The following is a 15631-nucleotide window of genomic DNA, read 5'->3' as shown; positions in this document are numbered from 1 at the left end:
GTTTTTGTTTTTTCAAAACTGTACAATGATCCCATGAAGTTTTTCTAGCACCTTTCTAACAAAGTCAGATAAAGCCAAGCATGTAAGCCTATGTAAATTTGGTCAAGTCAGATTATATCTAAAACACAAAACTATTTAATACACACATTAATTATGAGCCCGTATGTAAAACAAAAGTAGTCTGTATCTGTAGTCTTCTTTCAATTTCACATGGCCTTCGCTATTTAAAACCTGAGCTTGGAGATCTTTTTTGTATCATTCATTTTAAAAAGTAGGAATGTTTGGTTTTACCTATCTGAATACCATTACTAAGGCAGAATTACCTTCTTCCCTTTAGGTGAACAGAATATCTAAGGAAAAGGTTATATGTTATTTTATGAATTTCTGACTTTTCTCAATTTACTAAAATGTTTTTCAGTTGCTACTGGGTAACTGAATGAAAATATTTTAAAAATTAGGTCTGGGAAGCCTGGGTGGCTCAGTGGTTGAGCATCTGCTGATGCCCTGATCTTGGGAGTCCTGGGATTGAGTCCCACATGGGGGTTGCCACAGGGAGCCTCTTTCTCCCTCTGCCTATGTCTCTGCATCACCACATCTCATGAATAAATAAATAATCTTAAAAAATTTTTTTAAAAATTAGGTCTGAAAAAACGGGCAGTTTCCAATAGAACTTTAGAAATCAACAGGACACATAAGTACATCAATTTATATGATTTTTGAAAGCTTTAAAAATGTTTATTTTCACATTTAGATTAAGTTAAATACAAAAGGAAGTGTAAAATATCCCCTGGATCATAACAGTATAAAGTAAACTAGAATTTTCTCGTGAAAGTTAAATGTTCATGAAATGAAGTTTGAAAATTATACAACTGTTCCCTGAATTTCACAGTTAAGAGCTAAACTTTTTTTTATAGGCCCAAGTTACAAGATTCACTGAAGTGCTAAAAACTTCACTTAGTTATAAAGTTGTTATTAACAGAGTTAAGAACAGTCAAAAATAATTACAATTAATTAATACATTTGATGAAATCACACAGATGTCTTTGGTCTCAAGAGCAATACACTACAAATTAATTAGAATATAAATTACACAGGTCATTACCCTCATCTCTGTATATCAAAGATAGTAACTTTAAGGTTCAAAGTGATTCCATCTTGGGCATATTTTTGCCAGTCCCTGGAAGAAATGCACTGTAAAGGATGACTCTTCTAAGATATTCCTTTTGATAGTTTTAACTGCTATCATTTCAATTACCTTACTATCAAGTGGAACTGTTTAATGAATGTTTTTCTCTTGTAAGTATTTCTGCATATAACGTAAGCATGCTTTACAGCTAATGTTTAATGTGTCGAGATACAAAAGAACCTAGATCTAAGGTCTACCAAAACTATGAAGCTCACAAATTAATTTTCTCAAAAAAGGCATGATTTTAGATGTCTGTAGGTTTACTCTGAACAAATTTCATAGCCTTCTGATTAATAAATGCTAGCTAAAATATATAGCCTTAACTATATTTATATTATGAACTCAACATGTCTACTTCTGTTTACATATATGCATATATATGACCACCTAATAACAGAAAAGTCAATCCAATGTACACACTGAGAATCCACAGGTTAATGGAAATGACATATGCATTATTCTACGTGCCATTCTTCACAATTCTGACGGTACCTTTCATGGAATCCTTTTCCTATTAATTGCCATACATTCAGTTTTAAAAATTAGCAAACCTAGTAACCAAGTTAGTGGTTATATTTTAGGAACCCAATCAATCAGTTCAGATTGACCCAGTTAAGAACACTATCCAAGAAGTTGCAGTCTTATACCCATTCTACTTTGTCCATCGATAAAACTCAAATCCATCACTTTCAGACTGGTATATGTACATTAGTGTTTTCCAGAACTGTTCATCAAAAACATTTCTGGGAGCAAATGTTATTAGACGTGGGGTGGAAAAAGGGTTCTGGAGTTCAAAAAGTTTGTAAAAATGTTATAATATTAAGATCCAAGAAATCCTGCAGCAAATAAAAACTTAATTTGATACCAGGCAAGATTTCCAAACTTTGAGCATGATACACTTGTGAGACATTGAACATTCTTAAGACCACTATTGTATGAAACTCGTTTCAGAAATGGTAGGAGTGTGACAAAATGTTTTAGAGTAAAAAGAGCAAAGAAATCTTTCAATTGTTCTAATATACCATTTTAAAGTGTTTTCAGTTTCATTTACCTAAGAGATAGTTTCCTGTAGTAAAATATTTGACTAAGTAATCTAAATGAGAACTTGAATAAACGAGTAATGCAAATCAGTCCCCCAAACCCACACATTCAGTCATTATCTGTGACTCCAAGAAATACATACCAAAACCTATTATTGCTCTTTGTAACTGAGAATACCTATAAACCCTGGTAAATCTTAATTCGAAAAGATATGACATCATGATCATATCACTAAAATATTTACCAATATCTGGATTGAAGATTTCCTCCACAACCAGCTGAAAAAATTCTTTGGAAACACCTCCCTCATCAACTCCTTGTTCTCCTTCAAATTCCACATACAACTGTTTCTTCAAGTCTGCAGGATTTTCCATAGCGATCATCTCTAGCTAGTGGTGAAAAGATAAAGTGAAAAGAAGATGACTGCCAGTTTAAAGATGAAAGCAAAATAAAACTAAGGAGAAGCAAAAAATAAAAATAAGGAGTAGGGCTATGGAGCAAATAAAAGATACTGACTTGATTTGTTTTAAATGGAAACAGGAAGCAAACTGGTAAAAAGCCAGTAAAGGCAAAGATTCAGTCTCACAGATAATGGAAAAATAAGACAGAAAATAAGCCAGCATAGAATTATTAAAAGGTTACTTTCTAACTACTGATTTGTCATGAAGTTAACATACAGTAGAAAATTAAAATTAGATATTTTGTTACTTCTGTATAACAAACCTGGGCTGTAAGTTTAGGACAGGGAAAGAAGTCATGACAGCCAAACACATAAGTGACTACTCAATCTAAATCACTTCAACAAAAAATAATGGAGTATAGAAGTATAACTTCTAATTTGTTCACTAGTAATTCTTTATGTTTAATAGAACAGAAACTAAGGAATTAAGTCCTATTATCCAATCAGCCATAAATAAAATAACCTCAATTAAGAGAAAAAACCACAATAAATAGGGAAACAATTTGTGGTCTCTTACAAGTGCTTAGTATAAATTGCCACTTAATGGATCACACAACACATCTCATATACACTTTTTTTTGAAAGCAGATGAGACATACGCTTGCTCATATCCTTACTTTTAATTTCTTACTAACAGTTATCAAAAACCCTAGTATTGAGCATTTTTCAACTACAAATCTCTACCAAATATTTGTGTCTACAGAAATAATAAGATACATAATAACTGATCTCAGTCACTAAGAGATCAGAAAAATCCACACTAAATTCTAATGTGAAATATTTATACTGCCCCCCCCCCTTTTTAATGTATCTGAAATTTACTAACAGCATTCCCTCACTATCACCCACGTTATTTCCTACATACATTGACTTTAAATGCCATTTGGCTGTTAAAAAACTTTAACTTTGAAGGAACAGAATATTTAAGGGTGTTCAATTACTGCAACTAATGATTACAACTAGGATTTTAAAAATGGATTTGAGCAATGCAAACATCATTGAAATAACTATACTACAGTCCTAAAGTAGTGACTTTAGGTAAAGTTTGGATATTCTTGGAGGTCTATAAAAACTAAAATAAAAATCTCATGAATTCATGAATCAAGTCAGTTGTCCTAGATCAATGTTTTTCAAACTGCCATCTGCAACTTGTTAGGGGGTAGCCCAATTCATTTAGTGGTTTCAAACCAACTATCAGGGGAGAAAGTCAGAAAGTATTCCACATAGTAATGGCACCTAATTATATGTACTGACAGATACGCATATATGTATCTATGCTATGCAAAATACCTTACTTGGTACTGCAGTCAAAAAGGTTTTAAGAACAAAGGCTGAAATGATCTTAGGTATCTTCAACTTCTGGGTTCTATAATACTGTGAATTTAAAATCTTTAGCTTTAAAAAATATCCCGTACAACAGTGGTCTCTGATGTTTACAAAATCCTTTTTATGCCAAGTTGTATTAGGATAACTTATTTTTGTGACAGACTGTTGTGAAGACTGAGACAGAACATTCTGCTAGTTCCAACTATCACTTAACTTTTAAACTTAAAATTTTAGCAAGCAACTCTAGTAAGCCTGTTTCCTCATCTGCAAAGAAAAAAAAGGGATAGTATTCTTCATACTGAAAAGATGTGAAGGCTTAATAAAAATATGTAACAGTTCTAGAGTGGGCAATATTATTAAGATAACACATTATGTTGCAACCTTTTAAAACAACTTTGATCTCTGAACAAAAGATTCACTATCTGGTTTTACAGCCTGTCCCAAGTTTTGAAAATAAACTTGGGGAAAAATAGTTCCAGTTGGAAACCTGTTTCAAGCCACAGAAAATAAAGAATGCTGAGAACTAAAATAGAATTGTCAGCTCCAATGTGGTTTACCCATCACGCCAACATCCCATATTGCCATGGAACGCATTCCTAGTTTCCTTCGTCCAGTTCCCACCTGCCTAGGTGTTAAAGGAATATAAGTCAATATTTATGTATGCCCTTATAATACAAAGACAAACCTGCTTATATCAAAAGTATAATGCATTCCAAGGTGAAAAAAAATTATCTGGTATTTAATTATGCATCCTATAGTTCTTCCTCATTCATATTCACAAATGAGAGCAGACTCCATTATCAATGTGATTATATCTTTTAAAGGATTTGGCGTCATTTCTACAGGATTCAGAGACCATGTGTTATAGTCTTAGCTACACCTAAGACACTTTGTATGATACTGAAACAATTTTATCTTCATTATTAATAAAATATTACGTCTATCCATCTCCACCAATCTCCACTCTGCTCCCACCCAAGTGCCAAAATAATTTACTGCAATGTTCTATAATTAATCATAATCATGTAGCTTTATCTTTCTAATTTCATCTATAAAATGAGAATGATATATTAAGCAAAAATTAATACATGCGAAGCACTTAGATGAATTCCCTGTACAATAACACTATATACCTACTAGCTTTTGTTGTTATTGTTACTTTTATTTGTACTAAAATTTTTTTCAAGCTTGCCTGAAAACCAAACAACCCAGGCAGTATAGAACAAAAATATTTCAATAACAACAACACAAAAATAATATATAGCACTTATGTGCCAGGGCACTCTTCTAAGCACTTTACATTTACCAATTCACTTCATTTGCACAACAGTCTTATATGGCCAGTAATATTATCACTCCCATTTTACAGATGAAGATCCCAAAATAATGAGAGATTCAATACTTGTTTTCAATATGAGTAAATAGTAGACAGAGATTCTAATCCAGGCAACAAGCTCTTAACTACTATACTAGGCCTTCCTGCTCTCAACAATTAGCAAAAATCTTTTTTGAGATTACAAGTGACTTATTTTCTTCTTTACGCTTTTCTACATATTATTTTTTACAATAAATGTAATTTAGAATCAGGATGTCAAATGCAACATGAAAGAATGATTTGAAAAATAGGTATTTGAAGCAAATGAACTCTACAATTAAAAATGTCCCGTTATTATCTGTTAGATTATTATTCTCGAGTATCTATTAAGTGGTTCTATAATATTTTATCATTTACATATAATATACAAGGGTAGCCTACCTTTAAAAAACAACTTTTACTTTTAATTTTAACATTAAAATTTACCAGTCATCATTTTGACAAAGGCTATTGATATTAAGGAACTTAAGGAACTGCACTTATTTTTATTTTTCTTAAAACAACCACTTCTGGCTCAATGTTCAACTGGAGAATGATTTAAGAACAGTAAAGGTGTATAACTCTCTGTAATACATATATACCTTTAAAACAGAATTTTGAAAATCAAAAGCTGCCTTGAATGCAGAATATTTGGAAACTTAAAGACTATGTTAGTGAACATTGTGAAAATGAGAATCTGTATGCATCCTTGAATTGAAATCATTTATAGTACATAGAGCTGTATTTTTATATACAGATTTTCTTACAGTAGAATATATTTTATATTAATTTAATAAGGAGACTGGAAAAAGACAGATTGCTGGGGGAAAATAAACAAAAGTAGACTGGATGTAATGAAATCTACCTCTTCCTTATATGACTTCCTCTTCTTACTAAGACTCTTGATTTCATCAATTGTTGGACAAAACGATTTTCAATTTCTGAACTTTTAATTGGCCATGATGATGAAATCCTAGAGAGATCATTTTTTAAAAAATTGATCTGGTATCAAAGCATTCCCAGAATACCTAGGTAGGATGACATCTTATTATAAAAATATCATACTTGCCAGATTTACAAGAGTCAAAAGAAAAACCCCATCCTTTAAAATCTTACAGTATTCTGGGCTACTATTACTTATGATAAAGTCATCTTTATCCATAACTGAAAAAAATTCCTTAATAGTACAGATATTTAAGTAGAAGTAGTAGTCACATAAAATAGACCTCTCTAATACTTAAGAATACCTAAGATCTCGAAGAATGTTTGGCTTAAGCAACTTCAACTTATTAGACTCTAGGGTTAAACACTTAGTTTACACTTTCAAGCTACTGACTAGAACAAGATCTTTAGATTATCCAGATACATTTGTTCATTTTCATTTCTCTATAAACAGTTGAAGATTTTTATATCTTACATATAAAATTTAGATGTTTGAGTAACAGCCATATCATATAATCACATCTGCTTGTGAGACCAGGAACGCAGAGTTCTATTTCCAATTCTGCCATTAATTTCTATAGGCCAGAATCTGAGTTTTATTCGTCTCACACATAAAACTAATAAGTTTGACAAGTTTCATTTTCTTAGATTATTCTATGATGCTGAGAATCTATGCAGATCTACTTCATTCTTTTTATTTCTTTTGAGGACATAAATCAGGTATGAAGTTCTTCATTTCATTTAGAATAAATCATAAAAAACAATAATGGTCATTGCATTAAGCACAATATACTGAATGTACAAGATAAAATCAATCATACTCAGAGCAGCACAGGATATTATTCTTAAAGTAATCAATTGTGAAGAAGAAAAGAATCAAGTTTTATTTAAATTATAACTAAGGGTGTTTGCCAAGGAAAATGCTGGGGCCTCGGTTACATAGCCCTGTCACAGCTCAGAAAAAAAATGAATGGAACTGAGGGAGCCAGTTGATAGTAGGGTTATTCATTTGTGCCTATCACCTTGATCAGCTCTAGTTCGTATTTTTGGACTTTCCTACTCAGTTTACATTTCAGCCATTCCTTTCAGTCTTTAGATCCCAATCCAGAATTCTAGGACCAGCCTGCCTAATATGAACAAGTCGCATACCATTGTCAATCCTTATTCTAAACCTGCTCTCAAAGATTGCTAGTTTCCTAAATATGTACTTGTATATAGAAGTGGCCTCAACCTGGGTGGCGCAGTGGTTGGGCATCTGCCTTCAGCCGAGGGCATGATCCTGGAGATGCGGGATTGAGTTCCACATTGGATTTCCGGCATGGAGCCTGCTTCTCCCTCTGCCTATGTCTCTGCCTCTCTCTCTTTATTTCTCATGAATAAATAAAATCTTAAAAAAAAAAAACTGTTAAAAATGGCCTCAATAAATATGTATATATAAACTGTACCAACAGCCATCTTCCCAAATATCGATTTGTAGTCTGGCTTTATCAGAATATCTGGGAGCACTACCAGAAATAGAATTCCTAGGTTCTAATATCAGAGCTCCTAATCTGAATCTCTAGAAGGTAGAAGCTTCGATTTTTTTTTTTTTAAACATGCAGATGTGAAGACAGTTTTAGGGTACATGACAGGTGGTCATACTGTCTTTCATGATATTCATATTCTCCTAACATAATCTCCTAAAATAAAAAGTAAAATAAAATCTCATACCCCTTTCCCCTGGGAATGCTAAGAAAAATGACAAATCATCTACTTTTAAAAGAATACACAAATAGGTAAATGTTATTAGTAAAACATTGTAAAAACCTTATGAGTTTGGAATGTTTTAATTCAAGTGAGCTCATGAGTATCACTGTACGATTTTCTAAGAAACAACAAGAACTAATCAAAGTCACAGGGAGAAATACTCCAGTAACTTAGAGGTGTGGGTAGTTCTTAAATGATTCTGAGATGCCTACTTGTGACCAGACAACTTATATTTTACCATTATTTTATTGGTTCTAAAATTCCTTTTTCACATTTTAACATCTCTGAAATCAGGATATACCATAAAATTGGTGGCATCTCACAACTAATTGGCAGCTTTTATTTTTTCCTCTTTAGTACTAAGAAAATAATAGTGTGTCCTCCAATCAATAATATCTAAGGTTCAATAAAATACTGTAAACAGTATTCTTTAGCTGCCTTCAGAAACAGCTCCTCTGGAGCGCTTGGGTGGCTCAGTTGGTTAAGGGCCCAACTGCTGGTTTCAGCTCAGGTCCTCATCTCAAGGTTGTGATCTCGAGCCCTGCACTGGGCTCTGTGCTGAGCCTGCTTGAGATTCACTTTCCCACTTCTTCTGCGCCACCCCCCTCTCATGCTCTCTCTCAAATAAATAAATAAATAAATAAATAAATCTTTAAAACAAACAAAACCCAGTTACTCTAAAAACCCTACGTAGGACATAATTTGCTAGTCTTTGAATTACATGGTACACAAAAGTGAAGGAACATATTTTTCTTAAAAAAAAAAAAAAAAAAGCAAAACTGTAATTATTAACTGAAGGTACTCCTCCACTCCTCCTCTTTTCTACCATGCGAGTCAGCCTTACAATTCATAACTAAAAAATAAGAACTAACACAGAAACATACCCTAGAGTGCCATATATGTAGTCACTATTTTCTGGGCCTCATTTGTAAACTAATGAGTAGATGAACTACAAGGCTCCTTTTAGCTTTTAAAGTATATGATCCTGGGGCAGCCCTGGTGGCGCAGCGGTTTAGCGCAGCCTGCAGCCAAGGGTGTGATTCAGGAGACCTGGGATCGAGTCCCACATAGGGCTCCCTGCATGGAGCCTACTTCTCCCTCTGCCTGGGTCTCTGCCTCTCTCTCTCTCTCTCTGTGTCTCTCATGAATAAATAAATAAAATCTTAAAAAAAAAAAAGTATATGATCCTATAACCTTAATTACTTATTAACACTGAACTCACCACAATTCTCATTTCTTTTTCTCTTCCCAACCTCTAGTTCCAATTAGCAGGTCATAAGAAAGTGGTCAATAGCTTTATTTTGTCAAACTGATACAGGAGGAAGAATAAGGCTTTAAAAAAAAAAGTAAAGTAGATCCTTGAAGAGTAAGATATTAAAAATCCATCAGTACTTTTGAGAGTTCAGCTAAGAGGACGACCTTAAACTACTTTTTGTTGTGAACGTACTCTTTGTCCTAAAATACTAGGACTTTATCATAACCATACCAGCTATGAATGTTTTTTAAAATAGAATCAATTTGACTGTCTCACAAGGCCTATTTTTGATGTTTTTCTCCTAACCTTTTCTCACTGTCATTAAAAAAAAGAAAAAAGGGAAGAATAAATTTGCTTAACATGAGTATTTTAGTCCCTAAGAAGCTTCTTAGTATCATAATTCATTTTTATATCTCTACTGCTTAGCAAAGTGCCTCATACATAAGATTTCTGAAGTGAACTTTCATGGACTGGTAACAGTTAAGTACATTTATTATTTAGTGAATACTGGTTTAAAATTGGTCAAATATAATATTCTGGCTTCACATAATTAAGCAGAACTCACTAAAAAACCTCACTGTTAGCATAATTAAAAAGTTCAGTTTTACCCGAAAAACCTGCTTTTAAAAAGGCCTTATAAACAAAAATGACTGTTTCCTCAAAATTCTAGATGACAAAATAAGTATACAACAAGTACTTAAACTTTTATTGGTTCTTAGCCTTGCTTTACTAAGAGGAGGTGGTGGTGGGAAACGAGGGGAAGGAAAATAAAGTTGGGTAGATTTCTTAGCTGAAGGCGGATTAGGAAGGTGGACAATTATTATTATTTTTTTTTTAATTTCTAACTCTGGATTGAATCTTATGGAGAATAACTTCACTGCTTTTTAAAGGCTAGGCATAGTTTTTATTGGAGATAGATGAAAGGATCCTAACCCAAGAAGCCAACCATAAAGTGTATAGTCTTAGGATATGCAATTCTACTCTAACAACTGAAATTTACAAGATTTTCAACACATTTTTCACAACACATCACTCATGTCATACAGATACTCTACACCATTCTGCTAAACTATGGAAAATAAGTTGCTGGTATGTGATTGGCAATTGGTTTCTGTCTTCTGGCCAGGCCTCCGTTCTTAAATGGGGGCACTAAAATTTTTAATTTTTGTAGAAGCAAGGAATGAACAAAAGGCAGCAAATCTGGAAAAACAGGAAGTTAGAAGTGGGTACTTGTGTTCCCAATATTCTCCCAGCTCAAGCTCCCTGGACTGGGTTGATGACAAAGCACCATTAATTTAGATTCCTGGAATGGCTGATGTTTTCCCAGTAGTTCCAACCAACTCCAAAATATTTAAGTGGTAATAAAATACCACAGTCAGGTAGTGCTATACAGGGGCTCCTGTAAATGATCCAGAATGAACAGAACACTTACTAGAGCAGCACACCAAACTGCCCAGATCATTTCAACTTCACACTAACTCTAAATTTTAAGTCACGGAATTTTTTTGGATACTACTTATTACTTTACGGTATGATTTTATTATACCACTTTTCCCAGTTAAGATTTGACATTCATACTTATTGGTATGTCCACATTCCCCCGTGTTCCTAAGCTCAGGTCTTTTTCCAACATCCATTTGTCTTCTGAACAGAGAAGAAACTTTTAGAGTTAGTTGTTGATACTTAGGAAATCTGTTTGTTTGTTTGTTTTTCCCAAAGAGAGAGTGATCATTATTCAAGACAACCAATACTTTGTGGAACACATTTATAAATTTGGACAGGAACAACAAACGTATAATATTTACACTTATAATACAAAATGCCCAAATGTTTCTATACCACGTAATGCCATGTAATTTTTTAAAGCAGTCTACTTATAAAATGAATTCACTGAACTGTATTACAATCTCCCCAGCATTAGGTATTTATTCTAATACTAGTTTTTAAGCATTAGCCCAACTTACCCGGACAAGTGCATCATCTATGATATGGTCACGTCTGACTTTGAGTCTCAAATATGGATTCAACTGCTGTCCTTGAACTAAGCTGTAGAGAACAGTGATTCTTCGTTCACTGTACATGCGAATTCTATTGTCATAATATAATCCCAAATTCTTTGTGACAGCATTCAATATAAAGGGACATGTCATGAAAGAGAATTTGTTCTCTGTTTCTACTTTGAAAAAAGTATAATCTTTATCCATTTCTAGAACATCATTCAGTGGTTCATTAATAAACTCTTCAAAAGGGATAAGTGGTTTTCGACAATCCAGAGTTTTAACACCAAGTTCAGTTTCCAATGGGTCCACTCGAGGACCTTTCTTATTTCTTCTTTCCTCTCCCAAAAGCTCCTGAAGTGTCAATTCACTGGATTCAGGGATGGGCTCTTCATCATCTTCTTCATTGTGATTTGTGTCCACTTCCCCACCCACTACATTTGCATAGTAAACCATTTTCAAGCACTTTGAAGCAGCAACAATAGCATCATCATCATTCACTAGATTCCGACTGTTAAATTCATTGCTTATGACTTTGTAAGTAATAAGTTGCTGAAATGTTTCCATCATTCTACGAATTTGGTCTGCACTGTATTTAGACCACAGTCTAACCAATTTTCCTTGGGCTGCAAGGGGTAGCTTACTCATTGCTTTGCAAAACAATGGCAAAGCCATTTCCAGATATTCAGGACTGTGTAGATTTCTATTCTCCATTACAATAATGAATAAATTCAGATAATTAGGATCTCGAGAGTATACATTGTGATACGTCAAGTCACATTCCACATTAGGTGACAAATACACAAGTGCATTGAGAAAAGCAGTTTCTATTTTTTCATTAGAGAGTAATCTGGTATAGACCCTTCTAATGGCCTCAATATCCACAGACACATCATCAGGGCCTAATTTTTGTAAGTTGTTATCTCCTTGTGAACTATCACTTATCCTTGAAGAAGATGCTTCTGAATCTTCTTCCATAGCAGCAGAACATGCAGCTTTTTCCTTTTCATCTTCATCCTTGTCTTCATCCTTTCCTTGAAGAGATTTCAGTTCTTCCTTGGTGTGTTGTTTGACTTTCCGAAAGCTCTGTACCAATGCCTCAGCACTAGAAAAAACTCTTCCAATAACACGGATTAAAGGGGAATAATCCTCTCTCTCTCTACATAATTCAAGAATTTCATACACCGTCTCTTCTGTTAGGTAAGTCACATCTAGAAAATTAAGAGAAAAAAGGAGAACATTTATTTTTAGAAGTATGTTTATTTTGTCTTAAGTTCTAGTGAAAAGTAAAACAGCCCTTTTGTACTCAATACCAGTTGAATTACAACTCCTTTAAAAACATATCTAATATTTAGATTCAACAAACAAAATATATTTTCCTATTTTTTCAATGAACTACTACTAATAGCAACAATCTCATCTTTTTTTTAACAATCTCATCTTTTATATTCCTTCATAATATATAGCTTTTAATGAGCTTGAACTCTTTTCGAAATCACAGTAGAAATTAACATGTAGCTTTAATTTATAAATATGAACCAAGATAACCATGTGCTGATTTAATTCATAACGATACACTTCTTACAACCTCACTTCAGAGCAGAAACTACTGTTCTTCTGAGAGGTTTCTTTTTTTTTTTTTTTAATTTTATTTATTTATGATAGGCACACAGTGAGAGAGAGAGAGAGGCAGAGACATAGGCAGAGGGAGAAGCAGGCTCCATGCACCGGGAGCCCGACGTGGGATTCGATCCCGGGTCTCCAGGATCGCGCCCTGGGCCAAAGGCAGGCACCAAACCGCTGCGCCACCCAGGGATCCCCCTTCTGAGAGGTTTCTTATCTCACTACTCTTCTCAAAAGACTGAGAAGGCAACAGAGGTTCCTTCAGCATCCTCTTTGGGAAATAGCCCTTGTCTTATTTTTATACATCTTAAAATCCAACTGCTTCCTTTGAATCCTCCTTTTTAGTTTTTTTCCAGGGTAGTCAGATTAGAAGAAACTTTATAGAGTAACAGGATATTGTTACAGAGTAATAAAAAATACAGTGGGGTAAGAACGGATATAAAAGCAGACAAGTAAAACAGATTACTATGTAGTCACCAAAATCTTTTTCCTCTCCTTTCTGGGCAGATTTGGACTCCATCTCCCAGCTTTCCCTGGTTTTTGAGGTTAAGGGCCAAGGCTTTTCCTTCTGGCTAATGGGATGATGCTCCCAGGATGCTCTGGAAGCCATGTGTTGAAGATAACAATGCCACTACAGAAGCATTTCTGAAAGACTATGTGAAGTAGAACTTTGCCAACCTAGAATATGATGGCTGTTAGATAAGCTAGAAATAAATTTCCACTTTGTTTATAAGCTAATGCTCTTTTTGGTATGTACTCAATATTGCAGTTTAGTTGATCCTTGCTAACGTAGAAAGAAGCTTTTCACCTTTCCCTATCTTGCCTTCAAAGCCTTTAGAATGCCAGGAGACTGTTTAATTATGTTTAATCCTTCTTGGTACTTCTCTTGTAATATAAATCTTATAAGTAAGAGTATCTGATTGTTTTTGCAATCTGTATTATTTAAATCCAAGGGAGTTTTACTATGTTTTTCTATCACATCCATTCTCCTCCATAAAGAAATAACTTCATAAGAGGCAAAAATGACAGGAGGCAATGAAAGACCAAATATCAATTTATTATACATTTTCAGAGTTATAGTAATGTTAACAAGTTGAAATCCGAATGAATTCACAGAAGAAACAAAAAAGAAAACATTTCAAGAATTTTTGAGATAAAAATCTCTGGAGTCAGGGACTACTAATGTGGGGGTGAAAGAGTCTGTCGCAGTTTGCTGGCATGCATCTTCCTTTCCTCTCACATCTGTCTAAACAGTAGCTTAGACCTCCATTATCACCTTTTAAAAATTTTCTGTATTTGCTATTATGCTCCTTCAGACAAAAACATACGGCTCTCATTCTCTTCACCAACAAAATTTAAATCTATACATATATCCCCTTGAGAGGAATGAAGAGTAAATTTGGAGGTTATGGAATGCATAAGCATTCCACTCCCAAAATGGAATGCCACTAGATGAAACACATTAGAACAAAGAAAAACTCTGTGTTCTCCTCCTAACAATTTGCTTACTCACCACCTCCAACAGAAAAGAATTTTACATGCTGCTTTCTAAAACTCCAGGTTGTCATCTTCTACTCAAATATTAATTTATTTCATGCAATTTAATCTGACCTTTCATAACATTTGACTTTTTCATTAGAAAGCACGGAGTACAGTGACTGAAAAGGAAAACCCTGTAAAAACATTCCAACCAAGGAGCTCCTGGGTGGCTTAGTGGTTGAGCATCTCTGCCTTTGGCTCAGGTTGTGATCCCTGATCCGGGGGTCCTAGGATGGAGTCCTGCATCAGGCTTCCCACAGAGAGCCTGCTTCTCCCTCTGCGTTTGTCTCTGCCTCTCTCTCATGAATAAATAAATAAGATCTTAAAAAAAAGAAAATTCCAACTCAAAGAGTAGTAAATCTCCATGGCTGGAGACATCACACAATTGACAACTCATAGATTCAACACCTCAAATAATGAACTCCCTGGTACTTAGCATGAATCCAACTTAAAAAAAAAGGAAAAAAAAAAACATTTTAAAATTAAAAATAGCTTAGCTCTAATGTACTCACTCTCATGATCTACTCTAAAAGAAAAACAAAAAAACACATCCTTCATTTATAATCTAAGGTAAAAATAATCGCAAAATTTCACCTTACTGAAACTGAGAAACATACCTGAACACTTATTTTTTCTCTTATGACTTGCATGAATATCAGGTAACTGGGGATATAATAAATTGTTTTAACAAGAACATAAATGGCTGTATTTCAAATGAAAACACAGAAATAAAAATATTCCGACTTGACAGCCAAACAACTTCATTAAATAAATGACGTGAAAATATCCTTTAAACATTAGATAATCAACTTTCACTTTACAAACCAACTATATTACCTGTTCTAATAGCTAAGGGAAGAACGAATGATCTGGGGAAAGATAATTTAAAAACCATGAAAGCTCTATATCTCAACGGATACAAAGATGTCTACATTCACTACTGGACAGTACCCCAAAGGTTTTGTGTCCTGAATTATACTAGTTTGGTTCATGTGAATACATCAACTTAAATTTTCTACTGAGATTATTTCTAACTCCAAATTAGAATTATCAATCATTCTGTGTCTAAAAGGGGATCTTATGAAAACTCTGGTCTTCCCTCCAACTCTCTACAGTGTCATCTGGATAGACACTGTAGGCTGGCTAACTCCAAATCTATTCA

General features: G+C 34.0%; 1 protein-coding gene across 10 annotated transcripts in view; it reads right to left on the bottom strand.

Annotated features, from left to right (window-relative positions):
* UBE3A (ubiquitin protein ligase E3A) overlaps nucleotides 1-15631 on the bottom strand; it is a 95343-nt gene that overhangs the window by 19738 nt on the left and 59974 nt on the right. For all 10 annotated transcript variants that reach the window (XM_041751408.1, XM_041751409.1, XM_041751411.1 and 7 more), the window contains 2 exons: nucleotides 11275-12518; nucleotides 2472-2616 (listed from right to left, as the gene is read on the bottom strand). In XM_041751408.1, the coding sequence (XP_041607342.1) occupies nucleotides 2472-2616; nucleotides 11275-12518 (1389 nt within the window). The remainder of the gene's footprint in view (nucleotides 1-2471; nucleotides 2617-11274; nucleotides 12519-15631) is intronic.

This window comes from Vulpes lagopus, chromosome 4 (genome assembly GCF_018345385.1).
Source record: "Vulpes lagopus strain Blue_001 chromosome 4, ASM1834538v1, whole genome shotgun sequence".
NCBI classification, from domain to species: domain Eukaryota; kingdom Metazoa; phylum Chordata; class Mammalia; order Carnivora; family Canidae; genus Vulpes; species Vulpes lagopus.
Note: the sequence above shows the minus strand (reverse complement) of the source record. Positions and strands in the feature narration are given on the sequence as shown.